We start from the raw sequence: 23849 nt of genomic DNA, 5'->3' as shown, positions 1-23849 counted from the left end.
ACACGTTCTTTAAATACGTCATGCCTTATATAAACTTGTCAATTTGTTTGAAGTATATTCATAGTTATTGTGTCATAAACTTATAATATGTTCATTTTTTCAGGTTTATACAAGGCATGTCATGAAATTTAATCATAACCTTCAGTTATAAATTAAGCTCATTTGACTTCAACTAAAACTCTTCATTGTACTAAGCTTGAATTCAGCCTAACCAATTGTCCAATTCACCATTCCTTTCTGACAAATTTAGTCGTTATTGGTAACCGTTGTATGAGAAATCTTGCCAACTCCATAAATCCATCCAGTCAGTTAAGTCACTCAAGCCCATTTACCTTATTACTACCAGGTTGGGCCAAGTCAAATAAAACCAACAAATGTTTTGTTTTCTAAAAGGACCATTAACTTCATTTTCCTGCAATTAAGAACAATAATCTGCATATTTTCTCTTTCCTCGTTTCGCTTCTCACTTTCGTTTGATCTGATCGGAAAATGGACGAGGTAATTCTCCCTGTTCTTCATCGTTATCGATTTCTCTTTTATATTCTCCTGAATCTCACGCATTTTATTTATAATTTGCAATTTTAATTGAATTTTGCGATTAATTTTGCCAATTTGAATTCTGTTATTGGTGAATGCATTATATGATTTTTGTTCGAAATTATCGATAATTTCTACGTTTATTTGTGGAATTAATGCAAGCGCGGTGATCTAGTGAAATTTCTACGTTATTTTGCTTTGTTTTTGAATTGAATTACAATTGAAATTTCAATTTTTGCGATGTTTATGATTTTGGGCAAAATTTGTAATCTTTGAGTATTTTGCACGACAGAAACTATACCAGAGCTTTAATCCATATTACAATATCTCATTAATAGCAAGAACTTGTTTCCTTCGAGACAAATGATAATGATATTACGCCCTTGTAATTTTGTGAAGCTTTATAGTGTGTTTTGATCGATTTCGAGGGTTTTCCAGAAGAGATGTGATGAAAAGGTGTCCAAAAATACTCTAAACATGTATATGTAGTGAACCTTTCGCGCTTCATTTTAGAGGTGCAACGGGATTACAAAAGCCTAATGCTGGCTGTAATGCACATAACCTGTAGATATATTTTGAAAAGAATGAACAACTAAGCAAAATGCAGCTTCATATAATATAAATGCATAATAGTGATTGGTCTTACCTCTCTTCTCCTAACCAAGAAAGAAACAAGGGCCTTTCATTTTGGGAGGGAGTTTATGGGAAGAAATATAATATGTATTAAATGGTATGGACGATGTAAAACGTCTTCCATTCCCTGTGATTCCTCCTCAATTCTCAAATTTTTTCTGTTTATATTTTGTTTGGACAAGTTGTATTTGTTCAAATTCGAAGACTATCTTTATGGGTGGCAAGTGGCATTGTAGAGCTTTGATCAGTTGATCAACTACGAATTATGAAGATTTGCTTATCTTTAAAGAGTTAAATTCTTTAAGTACTCTTTTTGAAGGGAGGCTTAAATTTAATCATCATGTGCTAATTATAAATTTAATTCAGATTAAATTTAAGCCTCCCTTCATAAAGAGTACTTAAAGAATTTAACTCTTTAAAGATATGCAAATCTGAGAGATAGTTCATTCTGGTTTTTGAAACACTAATTTAGACCATGCTGCCAAAAATATGCTCAGATATTTGGTCTTGTCCATTAACTTGTCACCTATCATTTTTCAGACATTTGCACCCAAAAAAGGGAAGAGGGGGGGGGGGGGGGGGGGGGAACAGATGTCCCACATTACTCCACAATTCTAATATATTTTGATCAAAGCAGACACAAAATACTTAGTAATAGGAATCATATTTGAAATCGAAAGCCTGCTCTTGGAGAAGAGGTCTATGAAAAAGTAGGATTTAATAGTTTGGGATTTTTATAATGATTGGAAAAGAGAGACACTTTACACTTAGAAATGTGTCATAAAAGACAATTTGAAGGCAATTATTTATTCATTTTATTGCTATAATTGTTATGCATTAAACTTTAAAATCCTATCTCTTGGGTATCATATAATTAATGAGAGTCTGGGATTGGGAGTTATTGCATGATAGTAAATGAGTTATTTTCAAGCTATGTTTTGATTGAAGAATTGGGAGGGAAAATACATATTAAGAGCAGGAGATAAAATTGGGGATCATTAGGTGAGGTAATAATTCTATTTGCACTTTACATAAGCAGTGAGATAGGAATTACCAGTCCTCTTTGAAAGGAAATTTCAAGAGTCGTTATTGTCAAAGAAAAAATTATGTAAAAGGTGGTTCCATACAAAGAAAGTCTTAAAAGGTGGCTTCTTCGGAAATAGAAATATGGAGTGTATACAAGTAGAAGTTATTGTTTCATAAAAGTATGTACCATATCAAATACACATTCAAATGATTCAATGCTTTTGTAATCAACAGGACAGGTTCATCTTGTTTACATAATTACGTATAGTTCTGCTACCTTTTTTTTTTTTTTTTTTTTTTTGTAAATGATATTATATATATTTATTGGCTTACAGATCGAACTGAAGACTGCTCCAGCTGATTTTCGATTTCCAACAACAAATCAAACTCGACACTGTTTCACCAGATATATTGAATTCCACAGGTATCAATTTTGCTTTTTCTGGCATATCCTGCTTATGTGAATGTATACATTCCTAATTTTTTAATTCACAAGCTAGTTATGGATACAAATACTAGATGAATCTATTCCAACCTGGATATTGTTTAATGGATATTTATCTCAGGTGCACAGCAGCTAAGGGTGAAGAGTCCGATGCTTGTGAAAAGTTTGCTAGATTCTATCGTGCACTTTGTCCTGGTGAATGGGTAAGTCCTATGAAAAATCCAATATATTACAAGCTATACATGATTTTATTTATGAACTATTACTGAGGTCAATATTATCTACAAGTTAGTCTTTAAAGATCTTGTCATTAAGATCCTAGTCAACTTATTTACCTTCCTTCCTATTTCCTTCCCATGAGGACACAAATATATCCTTTTTGTTACAACCTACTGGTGTTTTAGATGGTCCTCACTCTAAGATAGTGAATCTACTGAAGTAATTTTTCACAGCTGATTCTCTGTTGGTGCCATTCACTGTTGTTGCCACAAACCCATATTTTAAAAATGATCTTGAAATTCCCTTTGGCATTTTCTTGGCAAAATTTCCACCAATTGATCAATGAGCTTATCATTCCTCCACGTACCCTGTTGAAGTGGAGAAAAAATAGCATCCATATATCTTTCTGATTACTGAAGATGGGAAATTTTTTGTCATCCATTGCTTGCGCCTCATGGTATTATGGTTGTTGCAAGGATTTTTCTCTTATGGTTGAGAGTCGATTTCTAAGGAAATTGAAAGCTTTGCTTGTCTTATCTTTCCATTCATCATATAACTGTAGAATCAAAAGGGCCAATTTGAACTGCAGTTTAAATTACCAGCTTTCAGTGTCTTACTTTAACCTACCCACAAAAACAAAATTTACTTCCATTTCAATCTTCTATTCGCTGACTGAGGGAGACTAAAACCGATCTCTGTGCATCCATCTCAATCCAAACTAACCGAACTGACACCTATTGTAAAATACCTCTTTATTTTACTACGCACGTGGAGAATTAAAATCGAAGCGAGCACAGGACTGGAGGAGGGTAGTTCAGGACTCAAAGACAGGGTCGATACCTTTTCTCCTGAGCACACCCTCCTCTTTCTAATGGACCTGCTCCACTGGAAATGACTAGGGTGAGGGAGGAAAGATCAAAGTATCATAAATTCATAATGGGATGCTTTATCTATACTAGTCGAGCTAATGTTTGTATTTATACAGTTCTCTGTGGTATTGCTGATATATATCGTATTCAGAAGGTTTAACAGCACCATGCTATGGAAAATTAACCAAAACCTACTTTTTAGAACTTTCCACCTTTCTCATGCTGAAACCAAGTTAATTTTTTTTTTTTGTCATTTTCTCTCTTTACCTCACTACTTAACCAGTTAGCCCCCTCTCCTATTCTCCGGAGATTCTTATATACACCCGGTTGCATGGTGCAACTAAGGGTATTTTTGTTCATTTTGATGATTATTGCTCATTCAATCATCAAATAAACAAAAATTACCCTTGGGTGCACCTTGGTGTATATCATTTTCACTTATAATTCTCTAGCCATCATTCTTTTTAGCTTTTGTTGGAACATAAAATTGGTGAATATAATAAGTGTCTTGATTGTTGTCTATAATAAAAGGTTTGAAACCCCTACCCTATATTTTTTTTTGCTATACTCTATTCTCTTGATTTCAAATGGTGATAATGCAATCAAAGTGGATCCACTTCTAGAAGTTGTAACAATGGAAGGGCAACAGTTTGGTATTTGGGGTAGTTGGGATAGGATGGAGTGGCGGTCTGGTGGATATGTGCTGAAGTTAATGGTGGTTGGATAGAAACCACGAAAAGGTGGCACAGTTGGTTTTTGGCCATATATGATTGTTTTGTAATTACTGTAATGTTTTTCATTTTAGAGTAGTAGTACGAATAATTCCCTAATGGGTGGTTTCTTGTCCTTAATCCTTAAATTGGAACCTTATAAACAATCTTAGTAATGATAACCAACAAAATGAGCTTAGTAATAGCAACCAACAAATTGGCTGCTATAAAAATTTTATGTTCTGTACTAATGTTTTCTCATGCAATGTTTCCTAGTGTTGTGAAGGCAATTAATTGAGGCGAATATCACATTTTGATGGATTCCTTGTAACTGTTGGCAGGTTGATCGCTGGAACGAGCAGAGGGAGAATGGGACTTTTCCCGGGCCTCTGTAGTGACTTAATGCTTGATAAAGATCAATCTTTTGGCACTTGGAAACTTTAAATTGCTCTCGATTTTCCTCAACTATTCACTTTTTTTTTTTTCCCTGAACTTGGCTGGATTGATATAAATTTCCATTGAAATTTTCATATTTTATCCTCATTGCTGTCCACACAATGTGTGACTAACTTCATTGTTAGTTTCAGATAATGGTTATCTTTAATTGCGTTGCTTGTGTATTGATTCTATATTTTCGACCATGCTATTGCCTGAGCGCATAGGTTGATCCAAATTTGGCCGAGAATTTCTAAGAAAGTTCATCTTTTGTGAAGTTTTGAATTTGATCCAAATTAAACTTGATTTTATTTTAAATGTATAAATGAACCGAGTATATTTCCACGCTTGGAGTATTTTCACATCTTTATTATCTTCCTAGAACCAGTCTTTTAGTCAAAGATTGGTGAAAGAAGTGTAAATTCATATAAACGTGTTTATAACTGCCTCATGAAGCCGTTGCATTTTGCCTTCATTTCATTTGCTAACGTAGTTTCTTCCACAATTTTACTCGTTTTTCTTTAGCAAGTAGAATATCAAACGTTGTTTTTAATTCTATTGACTCTAATATAATTAGCTCAAATTTACTTATATTATTAATTTATTAGAGCTTGTTGATTTTGAGATTTGACTTTATATCCTATTGCCGCGGTTAAGTTCAATACTAACCCATATTAATTTATTGAAATACTTTATGTTATAAACTACTGTATTATTTTCTTACAATATGCATACATAAATTTTGAGAAAAATGTAGCCATAGATTAGATCAAATAAGAAAAGGATGTCTGAATCTTCAATTCTTCACTTGTGAAAAAAAAAAAAAAAAAAAAAAAGAGGGTGGTAGTGCATTATGGCGAATAAGCCAGCTCTAAAAGATGAGGCAAACATTATACTAAGTGGCACCATATTATTTAAATTTGATGGGTCTTAAATTGCATTTGCTTGGACGACACCTTGTCAATTGTCCTCTTAGTGGGTAGCTAGTAGATAAATACAAACAACTACAACAATATTCCATTCATATCACCTTTTTTTATTTTTTCAATTCCAACGATGCACACTTGAATTTTTTGTCACTTATAGACTTATAGTAGAGCTATGCCCATGGGTAGCTTTAGTTTCTATTTGGTCGTTTGATTATGTTGAAGAATAAACCTCTCAAGTGTCACCACATGTAAGTATCCCACATTGGTTGAAGAAGAGAGAATTAAACACTTTATAAGGCTAAGGGGCTACTCCTCCTATTGCCATATGGTTTTAGGATGGAACCTCCTTAGACTTGTGAAGTGGACTCTCTCTCTTAGTTTGCGGGTGCGGCCCAGGCCCGCGTCTATCAGGTTAACATATAAATTAGTATACCATGGGATTATTTCCTTAATCAAATTAAGTATGCTTTGATAGTCTCATTATACAAGTATATTTCTTACGGTTGAATCCGTGCATCATATCGAGGAGCAATAACCATTCTCATGAATTAACATGAGTTTTTTCAGTACATTTTGTCCAAAAAGATGGATCGTGTTGAAATAAATAGTATATAACGTCATTTAAAGCAATTATCTATCTTAGTTTACCTTAATTTTTTTTTTTCAGACATCTTATTTTATCTTATTGAATTTTATTACTAAGATTTATTAGATCTGATTTTAGCTAATTAGCCCTTATATATCATGGGAAATCTGAACTTATTAAAATTTATTTCATGTTATTTTAACTTAATAGTTCTATCTTATCTTATATAGCTTAATAAATCATTAACTCTAATGTGGAGGATCAACTACTCCGTATCATATATGGTTATATTATTGAGACGTGGTTTCATTGAATTTTACTGTCTATGATTTGTTTTTTTTTTACAAAAAAAAAAAAAAAAAAAAAAAAAAAAAAAAAAAAAAAAAACAAATAAAAATATATACTTCACGCAATTTTATGAGAAACCAAAACCAATTACGAAACATGCAAATAGTAGACCGTTACAAACTTATCATCAATTTGTCACCCAAAGAGTGCTGCAGCTAAGCTGCATGCAAACCTTCAAAATAAAGAGTGCTGTTTTTTTTTTTTTTAATTATTTTATTTTTTATAATAAAAATAAAATAAAATAAAGGTGGTTGGAAAGGTTTTCAAAAGCACAAAACGTTAGGGTGTTGATATTGCCAAGGCAAAAAAAACCATTTCCAAGGCAAATTATCTACCCGCTGCCCGTAATATTTGAGAATCTAAATATATCAAACTTATTAATTCAATAATATACTTTGTAATATTTTATTGCCTATAATGTTGCCAATAACAATTAAATCACTTTATTCTGGCACATACCAAATCGGCATATGATCTTCACCTCCACATAAACTAAATCACTACATATACACACACATGCATTATATTATTCTAATAATCAATACTCCAAGAAGAATCAAAACAATCAAAACTACGAATTGATTATTGCAATAGGTATAAACCAAAACTTCCAACAGCTACAAAAATGGTCCAAATTTTATTAAATCAAAAAAAAAAAAAAAAAAAATCATTGGATCATTGATTAAAAAAAAATGCAAATATTAAATTACAAATGTTTAAAAATAGCAGACGATAAACATAACTAATCCGGAGAGAAATATTAAATTTCAAAACTACGAATTGAAAAAAAAATGCATTTTATGAAATTAAAATTTTATATTATTGAATTAGTATATTATTAATTCATTAATAATATTACTTACCGTAAGTAAGTAATTAATAATATTATTAAGGCAATAAAATATTACAAAGTATATTATTGAATTAATAAGTTTGACATATTTTAGATTCTCAAATATTACGGGCAGCGGGTAGATAATTTGCCTTGGAAATGGTTTTTTTTTTGCCTTGGCAATATCAGCACCCTTAACTTAAACAAAGTCAATAAATTTGGTACTAGAAACACTAATGTTAATTTCTTCCCTTTCTTTATATACTAATTTCTACAATTATATTTTCTATTAAACATTTCTTTTGAGGAATATTTTCTATTAAACATCATGAACAAAAATTGAAAACATTTTATTTTTGAAAGAATTGGCATTACGTACCATTGTGGCATGCACATAAAATCTATCATTACATTGCAGCACACTTTTTTTAAAAAAAAAAATACTAAATAACACTTGTTTAACGTTATTTGTTTAGTCCATATTACATAAATATTTTAATAATTTACTCTATTTAATCAATAAATCATTACATAGAACAAAACAATTAATTAACTGAAATATAGTATATTATAAACATTTTAATTTACTCCATAGTTTATTCATAGTTTTATTAATATTGATGTCATTGAACATGATTTTAATGCATATTGACTAGTTCTACAACATGTACAATTAAAAATAAGACGGCGGTCAATAAAATATACTCTGTAATTTTTAAGTACAAGTAAAATAACTAGATAGCTAACCATCACATACACTTAAAATAATAATTAAAAAAAATTGGCCAATAATTCTATGTATTAATAAAAAAAAAAAACTAGCTAATTGAAAGTTGCAACTTGTATATGTAAATTATTTTCACTGCCAATAACAATGTACAAGTATATATAATATATATTTGTCATCAGCTAGAATATTCTGCTACAAAATTTTACACATACTACGTATATATTATAAACTTATAGTGAATACTTCCTCCATTCTATTAATATTGTAACAATGGAATTTTTGCATTATTTATCACTCTTATTTAACCATATGATATGATTTATTTGTTAAGCAAAATATAATCATGTGGGATCTTGTTGGATTCGTCTCATAAAATACTTTCACAATATAACTTTTTATAATTTTTATTCTTACACAATTATAGATATTTAGCATATAAAATGTGTTTTGGGATGCGTGATTTCATCCTTGTTGCAATATTAATAGAACGGAGGAAGTATAATATAAATAATGTATGGGTGGTCGTATATGGTCTCATTACCAAATGCATGCCTTCCATGCATGCTATGTGCGTATATACATGCTAAAAACCACACTGCGTTACTAGAATATAAGAAATCCAATAATCCATGTCTTCTTTTCAGTTTTCATGCCATGTTCAAATTATGACCTTCAAATTCAAACCTACAATAATATAATAATGTCATGTTTAATTTCTAATCAATCGATAGGTAACCTAGCATTATTCTGGTATATATGGTGTAAATGTGTAATAATATTTTTTTCTTAGGATGCCCACCCGGTTTATCGGACCTTAGCTAGTTAGCTCCGACTACATCTAGATCCGCCTCGGGTAGCACACCTGGCTTATGGTGGGTGAGTCTCCCAACAAGAGTTTCTGCATACGGCGACCTCGAACCCGAGACATCCCTTAAACGACATCAAGTTACTTCCCATTTTAGCTAACTCTTATTGGTTAAATGTGTAATAATATTACTCCGTAGCATTTTGTGAAAAAAGAGGGAAGGAGTAGCAACATATTAGCTTATATATATATATATATATATATATACATATATATATATATATATATATATATATATATATATATATATATATATATATATATATATATATATATATATCGTGTAACTAGGAGCATGAGCAAATCTATACAGAAGAAGGGTTGTCTATCGTCTACAACAATACAAGTATTAACTAATTAATTTGTTGAAAAAATGCATGTCAAAAACTAAGTTGTAGCTTAGCTTGATGAGTGATGACATATTCTTTTGCATTACATGCATGAATAATTTTTCAATAAATAGATAGGATACACAAAATCATGAATTGTGTTGGTCATACTTGGATTTTATCTTCATGACTAGTCATCAAACTGCCGTGGAATTTCCTAATTTATTCATCATAATTTGTTTTAAATAAAGTGTTATAGACTTGAGAATGAATGTAGGTAACAACATAACACATGAACCCAAAAAAAATAAAAATAAATAAACTGAAGTTGCATTAACAAACATGTCTAAATTATTGTTTTAAGCTTTGACAAGCCGCCTTAGCTAGCTAATATATATATGAACTTAACAATAGAATAGACTTGGTAAATGCATGAATTACTAAAATATCTAACTGAAATTTTCAGTAATCAATCAACAATAGTTTGCTTGATCCTTATTGACCCAAACTAAACAACCCAATCACCACGTCTTACATTGGATACTACATGAGCATAAAATTTATAATGAATGTATTCTTATTTAATATCTTTTACAACATCTCCTTGATAGGTTGGTTTGTGTTGCTTGTCTATCTCCTGTGTCATGGAAGACCAAAAAGCAACCTACAGTGGCTAAAAGTCTGTCGGAAGCAGAATATAGATCAATGTCAGCTGTGACTTGTGAGTTGAATTGGCTAAAGCAGCTTTTGAGAGATTTAGATGTGCGACATGAGAATGGCTTGCACCTATGTTGTGATAGTCAATTGACATTGTACATTGCGCAGAATCCAGTTTTTCATGAATGAACAAAAGCATATAGAGGCTGACTGTCACTTTGTGAGAGATGCAATTACCGATAGCACCATCAAACCTTCCTATGTGTCTAAGCTACAACAGTTCAGTTGACAGACATTTTCACCAAGGCCTTAGGAAAGGTTAAATTTGATTTTTTTTTTTTACTTCGCAAGTTCGGCATTTGTGACCCGTATGCTCCAACTTGAGGGGGTATTGGGATAATATAATATCAAATATTGTGAGATATTGTAAAAGACATTATTGTGAAAAGATTGTGGTGTATCTTAAGAAGTTTATCTTCAAAGAATTAATATTAGGGCTTGCCCCCCAACTATTCTATGTCTATATATTGATGTATTGTGGCCGTGATATGGTGAATGAGAATTACATTGAACTTTGTGATTAATAACAATTTAACAATTCTTGAATCTTGATGCCTGGACATGATGTTTACCTATTCAATCGATAGGTTGGAAGTTTGCTCCCAGCCCCCAACAAAAAAAAAATGTTAAAGGTCCACAACATAATTACAATACATCGTACAATTATTATTATGGTACATTTGATTATTCGTATTTTAATTTGAACAAAATTTGAGACATTATTGATATTTTCTTCTCATGATTTGACCCAACAAAAATATTGATACTTTTGCACCGTGACTATAGAGTTGTTGTTGCTTTGTACTCTATTTTCTTTGGATTCCCTACATTTCTTTAATCCTTATGATTAATTGCAGATTAAAAATTATGAAAAAATTAATACGTATTATTAATTAAATTAAGCCCTCTTGTTTCTTGAATTTGAAAATGGGACAACAAATCTGACGACGACTTGTGCTAATTTTGGTATGACTCACAGAAACAATACCTCACGTGCTAAATGATTATTTTTTTCAGCCAATAAAAATGGGTCGGATAATCTGATTATTTCTTACAACCAATTAAATAACTATGGAATAATTGTTTGAAGAAGTAGTTTATCTCTTTATTGCAATTATTATTTTTGTTTGGTTCTAATTTTTTTTGGCTTTGTAATTCCAAATTATCAAGGCATTTGGTTTAGGTCACTCTCAGCAGTCACACCATTGATACATACACCTTGTAATTATATAGTACAATAGAAAATTCTCGCTACAAAAATACAATGAATAATAAGAAGATTTGACATGGCTAAACTTTACTCTTGTAGGCTAAAAATTGAGTTGGATAATTATGTAGTGATGTAGCAATGTCCTATAAGCTAAGACACTAAAACAAATTTATATGAATAAGGTTTATGAAATTACTGGAGTTTGTAGTTTTATAGGTAAATTAACTAGTGATGAAATGTACCTAAGCAATGCAAAGAAATAGTAACATGTTAAGCTTGGTAGTTGGTATTAAAATTGATGAACAAATAGAGATGGAGGATTTTGACCGTATATATTGGTTAGTTGTATCCCAATTTTTTATACATGAACTTGTGCTAAATTAGAGAGGAAATAGAATAGTTTGTATTGCTTGATTATTATTCTATCAATAGGTAGAGTATTTATACAAAATTTAAGCTCATAAGATAGGAAACAATCTTCCCTAAAAGATATACTAGTATAACCATAAACCCTAAAGATATATTCTCAAAATAATATCTTAACATTAATATCCTAAATATATTATTCTCTTAATGATATCTACGGAAAATATATCACACATATATTTTCCGATATCACATATCTTTAACACCCTCCCGCAATCGTAACGACAGTAACACGAATGTTGCGATTGGAAATTCTTCAATTTGTTGAAGCCGAGATGCACACTCTTGTGATGTCGCCTTCAATTTTTTTTCTTCTTTTTCAATGATGAGAACGTTCATCTTTTCGAACTCATCAGTCATCAATCAAGCAGCAGGAACGTCATTCTTTTCGAACCTGCAAATATAACAATTTTGGTTTTTTCAGAGCAAAACCAAGCTCCAATCAAATATTGGTTTTTTCAGAGTAAACCACACTCAAATCTTTTATTGGTGTTTCAGAGTAAACTACACTCAAATCTCTTAATGGTCTTTTAGAGTAAACCACACTCAAATCTCTTATTGGTCGGAGTAAACCACACTCATATCTAAAGGAGCAAAATCATGCTCGAATCAACTCACAAACCTTGTCTCACGACACAAGGAGAACCAAATATCTTGTCTCACGACACAAGAGAGCCGATTTTTTTTCATGGGTCCAAGCTTAGACCCTCAATCACCTTGTCAACTCCACAAACTCACAAAAAATCTCATGATCAATTTGAGCAAGCAGCACAAACCACAAGCTAGTCTCAATAGAACAAAAGTCACGCATGATCAATTGATCAACATTCATGCACTTAACAAGATCCTTTAATATTTTGGGCAAAAAAAAAATAAAAAATTAGATTAATTAACTGTAGCCTTTTTGTTTGTTATCATGAAATGGTCTTTTGCTTTGTAGGACTTTTTCTCTTTGTTGGATAAAATTGAAAATTCCTTTTGTATTTCTTGGTCATTCCTATTTGAATCATTAGTTTTTACAACTCTTGATAAGGTTAGATGTTTTTGTGTTACATCAATTGCAATTTGCAAGTGTTTAGATATTTACTCTTTAGGTGGTACTGTCTATTTCAAAGTTTTGTCTAGTTTGATGTCATTTTTATTTTGTAACAATCTGAGCCAAACCGAGCTGAGCTGAGCCGAGCCCTAAATTGGATTTAGTTTGTATTGTTTGAGTTTTCGCCGCCATACAAAAATCAACTGATAATTGAGTTTGAGATTACTAATTATTTTGCTTGATTTTTTTTTTTTTTTTTTTTCATTCTAGTATGGCTCTCTGCATTTTGTAAAGTAAATGATTCATTTTTATCAGTGTGTCTGAGATTTATTCTGTATAATAATCAAATTGTTTATAAGATTTTCTTGCTTTGTACTGAACATCTATCTATTGCATTATGCAGTCTGGTTGCTGTAAGCCCCCAGAAGACTGCCAATTTGCATATGAAAGCCCAACCAGCTGGACTAAGAATGGAAATGTCACTTCAAACAATCCCGACTGTGGTGCCTGGAACAACAGCCCATCCACTCTCTGCTATGACTGCACTTCGTGCAAAGCCGGGTTTCTGCAGAACCTCAAGAGTGACTGGAAGAGGGTTGCTGTTATCAACATCGTTTTCCTTGTCTTCCTCATCATCGTATATTCTATTGGTTGCTGTGCCTTCCGCAACAACAGGTGGGATAGTGCTGATCCATGGAAGCCATATCGCTGAAGATGACCTTTAGATGATCAGTCCGTAGTCAGTGCTATTACTTAGAATGTTATCTGTACAGATGTTAGGTCTGTTTTGATACTATCTGGTTCAATTTTTTTTTTAATCTCTGCATAGCTTGTGTTTGTCTATTATTTTCATACACTAGTAGTAGTGTATATGGACATACGGTTTATATGTTAGTCATGTTGCTGTGTATATTGATCACTTTGTTCTATACTATGACAGAGCTTCTCATTTGGCGTGTTCATAGCTCATTGTTAATACTCTGTTTGATTTATCTTGTTCTTGATACCTGCTGATACTGTGTTTCAAAGTTTTACCTGTATAACTGTATTGTGTCCAAAGAAGTGGCGAGTAACCACTTAACTTTGCTACATTATTGATAGAGTTATGAGCCGGACCCTGTAGCATGAAAGTGCAAGCGTTTTTAAGCACAGCATGCCTGAATGCTATATGTTCAAAATTTATAACAATGATATCCGAAGATAGCAAAATTGATTGACTAACAATACACTATCAAAATGCATCCATTACACACATACATTCTATGGAGATATGTACTAATGAACACCACCTAGCTACTACAATTTTGATCACAAAATTGAATGTGATTTTACAACTCTACAATCAACTAACATCATCCTTATCAGTAGTATTATTATCAGCTGTCAAAAGTGGTTGCTCCAAATCAATTTTACCACCTATCTTTTCTTGGGCTATTATAGTTGGACATTTTTCTGATGTAAGAACCAGATTTTCCCTTAGCTCTTCAGATTTGCCCCACAACACGACGTATAAGCCAATGATCACAGCAATAGCACCTAGTAAACTGAGAGGAAATCAAGTTAAAACTGTGTTAATTGCATTACAGCCTTACAGGTTTACAGCTACCAAAAACCGAACAAATATGTATCAAAAATATAGACATCGATTGTAAAAACTGATCTTTTGTTCATGTAGTTACCTGCCAAGGTAAATTTCTTCGTGGAGAAAAATACAGGCTAGAACAGTAGTTATGACAGTGGCTAGAGGAGTGAACATAGCAGAGTAAAATGGACCTCTACGCGAGATACACCAGGATTGAATGAAGAATTGTACCCCTGATCCCATAACTCCCTACAGATTAAACCATCCATGCCACATTTGTCAGTAGATAAATCATGTACACAGTGTATTGCTAAAGATTTAAGGCTGATACTATAAAATTGGTCTAGATAATAGTCTTATATACATACTGAGAAAATGCAACAAGTGAGTTCAAGTCCCGAACTTAAATTCCAAGAAACAGGATCAGGCTCTAAGAACAAGGCAACGGCACCAGTTTGCAGCATTGATAGGAAACACATCCATGCTGAGAGAGATATGTGATCAGGGTAACGCACATTAACAGGCACCTGATTTCACAAATAGACGATTATAAGTAGTGGCAATAATGGAAAGCAAATCATTATAACCACATAAAAGTTGAAAGGTACCTGCAAAATGAGCCAAAAGGACCAGCAACAACTGCTAGCAAGGAGACATAGAACACCCAAGAACCAGGCATTGTCAACCGCATACAAATGCAGCAATGCAAAATTGAGTGGTGGAAGTTGAGTATTAAGTAGCTTAGGACCTCTCAACAACGCCATAGAAATCGCTCCTACCACGCAGAAGGTCGTTCCTAGTATCTTTGCTGCACTGCTTAATGTCCTTAAGTTCACTTGCTCCAACCTATTATTCCAAGCAAAGTTCATCAATTTTAAAAGTTGTGGAAAGATTTTATTTCTCATTTGAACTTTTAACACTTTTTATACAACAGAATTAGTCTAACAATTTCATGAATATTACACTGAAGATCACTACACCTTTATGTGAGATAAGATGTTTGAAATTCGGGATGGTTGAACATGTTGTATACACTAAATTTTAGGTTGTGGATGCTATGAGTAGATCACAAGTTGGATTATTAGCCAAAATCATGAAACACCTCAAAATTTCAATTTTGTAAAAGAAAGGATTATCATACAATTAGTCTAATTTACCACAAAAAATAATGATTGTAACTCATCTCATAGATTTTCCTAAGCACACCATTAGTAAGTTTAGATAAGTAAAATTCAGTTGAATAGAATACACCCTTGAATATCTCTCTTACAGTCTTACCCGACAGCCGCTGCAGTCATAAACGTAACAGCAGGGATCAAGTTGTATGTTGCACTTGCAATTGATGAGGAAGCCAAGTATAATCCTTCAAAGTACATGTTCTGATTCAGAGTAACCCTGTTTTTACATTAATATCAAATTAGTATTTGGAAACAAAATCAAAAAGATTTAGTAACACTTAATATTTGATGGGTCAATCATTAAGATGTTAATTAAATATCATATGTACTCCGTATTAAGACAACATACCCAATAAATGCTGTGATGAACACCAAAAGAAAGCTCTTAAAACCCATACTTGGCATAGTACTAGATCTTCCCCTGCCAATAAAACACTAACATTAATCTCACAAATTGATTTAATTACTCAAGCTAACGCGAATCATTACAAATCGTATCTAATGTATTATACAACACTAACCATTCACAAAATCACAACTATTTATTTAGGCATTTTGAACATATTAATTTTGCACAAAGACACAATCGGAGGTGTTTACAGTACATCCATATTGTACACCACACGTGTTAACGTACCTCACCATTGGTATATGTAGCGATTAAAAAAAACTCCATATACTATGGACATAGTAAAAACACTTTACTCTAGGTTAAACAATACAATTATTGATCAAAATCTATCAGATCATTAATTTTACACCGTAATCAAAGAATGTAAAATACTAATTTACGAACATTAATACATACATACATACATACATACATACATACATACATACATACATACATACATACATACATACATACATATATATATATATATATATATATATATATGTTGATCGTGTCAATTATAGGCACTAACCTTCTTGTAAAGTAAGCAATGGGAGAAATCACCAAAGTCGCGATAGTTTGCCTATAGAAAATAAAAACCCTAGGACTCATACCCTTAACAAGGGCCGCCCTATTAAGAAGAGCCATAGCAGCATACAAAACTTGCATGGAAATCACTCCAATGGCAGGCAATTGATGTTCCCATGCCCCCATTTTTTTCTTCTTCTTTGGCTCTTCTTAATTATTTCACAAAATAGAATTTCTCTCTCAATTTTTTTGGCCTCTTACCAACATAATATATTTATACACCTATATTTTTTTTAAAAAAAGTATAGTTGTATAATATATTATAGTAATTTAATTTGCAATAAATATCAATGATAACATATAATATGAATATAGAAGTAAAAATAATTGTATTCAGAAAGATGAGATTGAAGCTATAAAGAGTACAGTTGTTAAAGATATTATTTTTATAGGTGTTGTGTACGTTGCATGTGGCTGTGGTAGTGGAGTGTAGCATTATTATGATTCACGGCGGCGAGTCTCCTCATTGGTTTATAGATTTGTTTCTATCAGGATGACTAGGATTTCTGTCATTAGTTGCTTTATTTTTCATCTACTATATATAGTCATGAGCTCATGACCTAATTACGAAGGTATGTAAGTTTTCATCCTAAATTGATAAATCAAGATTACCATACTCCTTAATTACTCGTTACTCCATAGCCACTAGGTATGCCGTATGGAGGTAAAAGTTTCTAAATTGTCATATGAAAGGAGCTCGTTTAAGTTTGATTCTGTTCGCTTTATTTTTCATTTAGTTAGATTTCATATGTTTAAATAAGATATGTTTAAGAAAAATAGAAAAGTTTTAATTTGATAAGAGTTATCCTAATTCAAATTACATCTAAATTAAGCTTTTATAAATTATGATAAGTTTAGGTAAGTCCAGATAAGTTTGGATAAGATCAGATATAATATTTTACTGTAATCGAGATATTACTATGAGTATTGAACAAATATTGATGAATGTGTTATGGATAATTATTTTCTTTCAATTCTTAGTTTAAAATTTCGATTATGTAAGCCTTAAAACTCGAACAATATACTTGTATACTAGTACCTTATATTTAGCTTTCATTTTGTTGATGCTTAATGCATTAAGACTAGGACAATAAGTTATTATTACAAATTATTATCATGTGCAATTTTGTAATTTTAAATAATTTACGCTCATTAGTAAAAACAAAATATTAAAAAACAAAAAGAAACGGGTCAAGATTGCATCATTTTACAATTGACACAAGTGAAATTTTCCCCCTACCATACCTTCCTTAATTGACTAAGCTACCTTGTCCTTGCTACTACTTGCCAGCTTGCCTTCCACCAAAATATGACTAAGCAGATTTCCTTCCACCTAAAAATGACTTAAGATTGTTAGGAATTACTTTCCATTTTGGTTAATATAGCCATTGTTTCTATTTACAGAACTTTATAATGTAAGACAATCCAGCCAAATAAGCTCACATGCAAACTTGATTGCAAAGATCAATTTGATATACTAGTATGTACATTGTACAATTGCATGTACAAATCACACCTTAAAAGAACAACTCATAATGGCTGTTGGTGGGGACTAGAGATAATAATGGTGGGACCAAAATGTCCTTCTAATTGGCATACGACTATACGAATATTTAACTACGGGTACAACTATGCTGCTCAAAATGGGTGGGCTGCCGGCGTTGTGTTTAGGCGGCCGTGCATAGCTAGGATAACTAACTCAATACCTCATGTCCACATGTTACGTGGCATGACTCGGGCCGAAACAAGCTCAATAGGTTAACTCTTGAGTCTGTATGACCGACTCTGATAGAGGACAAATATGTTAGGAGTACCAAATATTTCTTAGGCTTTCCCAAATTCTTTTGCTAATAAGCTAGACTAGAGTGACCTATCAACTTATGAAGAACATCACATTTAGTGCCTGTTCTAATTGACTGAATTGAATTGAACTGAACTTATTGAAACTGAACTGAACTGAAAATAATTTGAAGAGAACAGACCCTAACTTTATAGTCATATCTCATATATGGCCACATGGGTGTTATATTTAGCTGAGACTCATTTGAGTTGGGCTTAGAGGCTACTGAGACAAGTGTTTTGCAAGGCCCATATAAGGTAGGCTGCTTGAATTGGGCTGGGTTAATACTAAGAGGCTGCCCAACAGCCCAAACATGTTTTTTTAATATATATATATATATATAGAGAGAGAGAGAGAGAGAGACGAATTTAATAAGACCCCACATGACTATATTATCTTTTTTTATTAATTAATGAGGATTTATGGTCAAGGGTTTTGAAGTTTTTAAACCAATGCGGTAAAAAAAATAGGGACAAAGAGAGTAATTATGCAGATATAACCTTATATATCATCAATATAATTTAATTTAAACCAAAGAAAGGAAACTAAAATATGTTTGGTGGGGCTCGTGCCACCCAATCACTCACCTAGGTCCGCCATTAGTTATAAGGGTTACTCTGTTACGATTATAGGGGTTATTTACGTAGTAATATATGGGTTACTAGTTAGTATTGTAGAAGTGACTTTGCTTGTTATGCATGATACGGATTACTGTTTTTTACAAGCTAGCGCTGGTTTAAATAATTTAAATTGTTATACTACCTCCGTTAACTTTTAGTTACAACTTTGGGGTATTATTTGTGAGATATAAAATATTCCAAAGTTGCAACTAAAAGTTAACAGGGTAATATTAAAAAAAAAAAAAAAAAAAAAAAAAAAAAAAAAAAAACATTTAATTGTCTAAGGTTTATGACTTTTTTTAATTGAGATTTTTTTTTTAATGATGTCATTTTTTAGAGTACTAAGGAGACATTTATACTTTGAATCTATAATTTAAATTGGTCTAAATTTGGCGTAAATTATTAATTGCTAAAGTATATATTTGAATGTTTTTGCTGTACTGCTATGCTATTATAACTGTCATTAATATGAATATTTCATATAAATGGTATGCAACTTACGGAGTATTATTTAGGGATAGAACGAGTATATACTTCGTATTTCATATGGATGCAAAATGAAAGATAATGCTCAAACTGTCAAACATCTTATTAATTAATATCGTCTATCATATTATTTATGTTATTAATCTCATCTAGCAGAGAAATAAAAATAATAACCCAATACAATGGCATGTATCAACAACATACTAATCAACAAAATTGACCCTACTCGATGACATCTAATTAGTAATGTGCTCTATATTACATACATGATACATGTAACATCTGGCCAAATAGAGTTTGGTCAAAAAAAATGGACTATATATAAGTACATTTTAAAGAAATAAAGAATAATATAATAAATACTTGGTATAAGTTACAGCTAAATCTAATTAAACTTGTTCAGTACAATTATCTGTCAATAAGAATGGCTGTTCCAGATCATCAACAATCTTAAAGCTTGGTGCTTTTGGCGGATCACTTTCAAAATCTTCACATTCTATATTTTCTCTCTTTTCCTTTGCTTTACCCCATAGCACAATGTACAAGCCAATGATCACCCCAACACCACCTAATAAACTGAAAAAAATAACCAACAAAACAATTCACTTTGTTAGGATTAACGGGAATTTATAACAAAATCACGTACAATTTACATCAGTTAGTGTGTTATCGTACTTTTATACACATAGTCGTTATGTTAGGGTTACATTTACCTACCGTTTCTCAATTTATTTATATGTACGTGTTTGAAAACTAAAATTTCTTGTAATATATAAGAAACGGAGGATGATATTAAGTACGTCATAGTACCTGCCAACGTAGAGTTCTTCGTGGAGAACAATGCATGCCAAGACAGTTGTGATAACGGTGCATAGAGGGTTGAACATGGCCGAGTAGAGTGGACCTCTCTTCGAGATACACCAGGCTTGTGCAAAGAATTGAACTCCGGATCCAAATATTCCCTAATAAAACAGATAAAGAGAATATGACCTTCAAATATATATATAAGTTTTGGTTATTCATACGAACATTTTTTTTAAATATATTGTATGTACAAAGACACTAGAATATGTTAATTATACATACCGAAAAGAAGCAACAAGTGAGTTCAAGATTTGAGGTCATATTCCAATCTTCTGGATCGTGGTCTAAGAACAAGGCGATTGCCCCGGATTGTAACATAGAGAAGAAACACATCCAAGCAGACAGAGATAAGTGGTTAGGGTAGCACACAGTCAATGGTACCTGTTTATGAAACATATACAATTAATATATAAACCTTAATGATAGATGTATGGTTATTTATGGAACATGTCAAAATAGTATACTTGTTGTACGTGACTTTTATTTTTGACCTATAAATTAAAAGTATTATTTAAGGACGAAGAGAGTCGTACCTGCAAAATGAGCCAGAATGACCAGCAACACATGCTAGCAAAGATAAAGAGACAACCAATCAACCAAGTGTCATCGCCTCCAAAAGAGTTGAGCAAAAGAGAGTTGGTTGATGGTGGGAGTTTGACGTTGTTTAGTAATTTAGAGCCTCTGAGAAAAGACATGCAGGCTGCTCCAACTACGCAAAAGATTGTCCCTAACATCTTTGCCATGCTGCTTAACTTCTTCATATGCACTTGTTCTAGCCTAAATTATTTCTCATGCATTATAATTTAAGTAATAACAGTTAGTTTAATTATTTTCTCAAAAAATAATGAATTTTGTAAAGTAAAATAAATTCCAAATGATGATAAAAATGTATACATTTGTGACACTATTGGTTAATGTTAGATTGACATCTGTTCACCTTTAATTTATACCTAATGAGTTTGGAGAAGTCCAATTATATCATAAGATCATTTAAGTTCTGATAAGTAGTGATAATCAGTTGAATAGAATACGCTCTAATGGTTTCACATTTCATATTCTTTCTTTAAAGGTTTTACTAATCCTATAATTTTAGCTTCTTATTAGCATACTAATGCTTTGTAATGTAACTTATGAGATTTAATTATATAAGAATTGCTACTTTTTTATTAGTGTACAATCGTGATTATATATGACTTTTTTTTCTTTCTTAAACAAGCATGTTTATCTATCTCTATCTCTTCGTTTGAGCGTATTTCCTCTCATATATTATATGTAAAAGTAACTTTTAACAAAATAGATCAAATAATTTTACGAGTATATGTGTAAGTTATACGGTGTATATTATGACAGTTATATTGATTATGTTTTATTAAAATGACATCAATGTGTTGATTTGATGAAATCCTACTATCATGTCCCTTAATTCAATTCCAAATAATTTTTATGTTTTATTGATTTTCACAATTGTATGATCTTATATAGTATTGTATCCTTTAAATAGTCATCATATATTTTATTTTACTTCACTTATCCTACTTTAGAACTATTTTTTTTTTTAGGGTATGGTGACATCTATATATATCTGCTTTTAAATTGAAATGTTTTCCAACCTTCTTGGAAAGGCTTATTCTAGGATCACAATTATTTTTTAAGGAAATTCTTTTAATTTCTATGTATTAAGTTGTGACAGATTCTTTAGTAGTTGAATAATTTAATATTCCTCAAAAAAAAAAAAAAAAAAGTTGAATAATTTAATAATTGTGACAGGTCTTACAAGTAGGAATTTTGTGATGAAATAATAGATTGGTCATTCATACATATGTAACTTAATTAGTTACCCCATGATAGCTGCTATCAAGAATGTAACGGCAGGGACCAAATTAGACATGGCGCTTGCTATTGATGATGAAGCCAAAAATAGTCCTTCGAAGTACATTGTTTGATTCAACACCACTCTGAAAAAAATATAATAAGCGCCCAATAATCATTAGACCGAAAACAAACAAGAGCTAAATGAAAAAAATTGACAATTATATGTGTACTCTCTCCGTCTGGATTTAACATTATTTGTCATTTAATAATAAGTTACAATATAGACATGACAAATAATGTTTCTAGATGGAGTAGCTTATAATTTTCGAGCTTGTTCATTTATTTATTGAACACGACAAAATGCAAACAAGAATTTGACATACCCAACGAAAGCAGTGACAAAGATTAGAAGAAAGGTCCTAAATCCCATCCAAGAACCACTTGATGATTTTCCCCTGCAAATTAAACAATATTACAACAAGAATTTTCTTAAGCTTCAATATAAAACAATTAAACAATACATTTTTGAGTTAAAAATAGAAATCAAGAACTATGTATAGTTTACGTTGCTGAAATATTTTTTGCACGTTTATCAAAATTGATTAAAACATATAAAAGGTATCCCATCCGCCATCTTTTTCAACTTTTAACTTCACAGACGAATAGAAGCTGAATTAAACCGAAATCTAACGTATGCCTAGTAGCACGACCATTTCTAACATAACAAAAACATTTTGATCATGAAGCATAGAAGAATTGAGAAGGAAATTGATGTTAGTGCTAATTACCTTGCAAAGAAAGCAACAGGACACATGAAGAAAGTGGCAATAGCTTGCCTATAAAACATAAAGACCCTAGGATTCATGCCCTTAACAAGGGCAGCCCTATTTAAAAGTGCCATAATTGCAAATATACATTGCAATAACACCATCACTATTGCTGGTGATTGATCTTCCATCTTTCCCATCTTTGTTATATCTTCTCTAATTAGTTTTCTCCTTCACTTTGTAGGTATATTATTATTTACAATAATATGTGAAGAGCTAGTGAGTTATAAATATTGTTTAAGACCGTTTTTATACTAAGATTATAAAGCTTATTATGATATATAGTACGTAAAACTAACTAAAGTAATAATATAATAGAATCAAGGAAATTATTTGAAAAGACAAAAGATGTTGTGTTATGTTGTTTTAAATTATATTAATATGCATGATTCTAGAGTGATTTAGCTTTTATAATCATTTATAAATCGGTGGATCTTACAATTTGGCAATTATAATGACTCAAAAAGCCCTAAATTTTTTATTTGAAAAAAAAGAGTAGAACTCTTATGAAGGTTGTTAAAGGAAGGTAGAAATATTATAATTAGTGAATGTATGTGTTGGCTGCCATAAGGTGCACAGTCATTAGTGACTAAGCTAGCCAACAACTGAATTTGTACAAGACTTTTACAATTTCATGTGCTGTATGGGGGCGCTGAATACTAGGAAACTATCACGATATTTCTGGTAAAGTTATACTCCCTGTCTCAATTTTACAACTACGTCCAGTATGTGCATTATATACGTCAGGTTTAGTCTAATAATCTCTTAAAATAAGT

The 23849-nt window shown here is 31.6% G+C and overlaps 4 protein-coding genes across 5 annotated transcripts; 2 read left to right on the top strand and 2 right to left on the bottom strand.

Moving 5' to 3' along the window:
• The first annotated feature begins 376 nt into the window (after positions 1–376).
• On the top strand, positions 377–5151 carry LOC145578735 (cytochrome c oxidase subunit 6b-2). Its single transcript, XM_081636037.1, has 4 exons — positions 377–498; positions 2532–2620; positions 2763–2844; positions 4781–5151. The coding sequence occupies exons 1-4, from the start codon at positions 490–492 to the stop codon at positions 4832–4834; spliced, it is 234 nt and encodes a 77-aa protein (XP_081492163.1). The 5' UTR covers positions 377–489; the 3' UTR covers positions 4835–5151.
• A 7878-nt stretch (positions 5152–13029) lies between these two features.
• LOC145578734 (uncharacterized) lies at positions 13030–13831 on the top strand. 2 transcript variants are annotated; one of them, XR_014098907.1, is made up of 2 exons: positions 13030–13175; positions 13286–13831. XR_014098907.1 is itself a non-coding variant. In XM_081636036.1 (2 exons), the coding sequence occupies exons 1-2, from the start codon at positions 13154–13156 to the stop codon at positions 13605–13607; spliced, it is 339 nt and encodes a 112-aa protein (XP_081492162.1). In that variant the 5' UTR covers positions 13139–13153; the 3' UTR covers positions 13608–13831. The 2 variants fall into 2 exon arrangements, 1 of the variants encoding a protein (XP_081492162.1); XM_081636036.1 differs by having other exon boundaries at positions 13139–13170.
• Positions 13832–14120: 289 nt separating this feature from the next.
• LOC145578733 (WAT1-related protein At4g30420-like) lies at positions 14121–16960 on the bottom strand. The gene is made up of 7 exons (XM_081636035.1): positions 16569–16960; positions 15992–16063; positions 15743–15859; positions 15073–15310; positions 14833–14991; positions 14562–14713; positions 14121–14426 (listed from the first exon to the last, which is right to left on the bottom strand). Exons 1-7 carry the CDS (start codon positions 16748–16750, stop codon positions 14225–14227), a joined length of 1122 nt encoding a protein of 373 aa, XP_081492161.1. The 5' UTR covers positions 16751–16960; the 3' UTR covers positions 14121–14224.
• A 2999-nt stretch (positions 16961–19959) lies between these two features.
• Positions 19960–23213, bottom strand: LOC145578732 (WAT1-related protein At4g30420-like). Its single transcript, XM_081636034.1, has 7 exons — positions 23035–23213; positions 22630–22701; positions 22273–22389; positions 20968–21211; positions 20657–20815; positions 20381–20532; positions 19960–20146 (listed from the first exon to the last, which is right to left on the bottom strand). The coding sequence occupies exons 1-7, from the start codon at positions 23211–23213 to the stop codon at positions 19960–19962; spliced, it is 1110 nt and encodes a 369-aa protein (XP_081492160.1).
• Between the last annotated feature and the right edge of the window lie 636 nt (positions 23214–23849).

The sequence above is a fragment of the Chenopodium album genome, chromosome 14 (assembly GCF_948465745.1).
Source record: "Chenopodium album chromosome 14, dcCheAlbu1.1, whole genome shotgun sequence".
Taxonomy (NCBI): Eukaryota; Viridiplantae; Streptophyta; class Magnoliopsida; order Caryophyllales; family Amaranthaceae; genus Chenopodium; species Chenopodium album.
This window is presented reverse-complemented; position numbering and strand designations above follow the sequence as displayed.

Bases quoted from the DNA above. Each gene is read 5' to 3' on its own strand.
- LOC145578735 (XM_081636037.1), top strand. The intron at 2,621-2,762 runs GTATCAATTTTG...TATTTATCTCAG, and splicing joins AGATATATTGAATTCCACAG to GTGCACAGCAGCTAAGGGTG. The intron at 2,845-4,780 runs GTAAGTCCTATG...AACTGTTGGCAG, and splicing joins CACTTTGTCCTGGTGAATGG to GTTGATCGCTGGAACGAGCA.
- LOC145578732 (XM_081636034.1), bottom strand. From the start codon at position 23,213: ATGGGAAAGATGGAAGATCAATCACCAGCAATAGTGATGGTGTTATTG. The intron at 22,702-23,034 runs GTAATTAGCACT...TTTAATTTGCAG, and splicing joins CCTGTTGCTTTCTTTGCAAG to GGGAAAATCATCAAGTGGTT. The intron at 21,212-22,272 runs GTAACTAATTAA...GAAATAATTTAG, and splicing joins TTGATAGCAGCTATCATGGG to GCTAGAACAAGTGCATATGA.
- LOC145578733 (XM_081636035.1), bottom strand. From the start codon at position 16,750: ATGGGGGCATGGGAACATCAATTGCCTGCCATTGGAGTGATTTCCATG. The intron at 15,860-15,991 runs GTATGTTGTCTT...ATGTAAAAACAG, and splicing joins TTCATCACAGCATTTATTGG to GGTTACTCTGAATCAGAACA. The intron at 15,311-15,742 runs GTAAGACTGTAA...TTGGAATAATAG, and splicing joins ATGACTGCAGCGGCTGTCGG to GTTGGAGCAAGTGAACTTAA.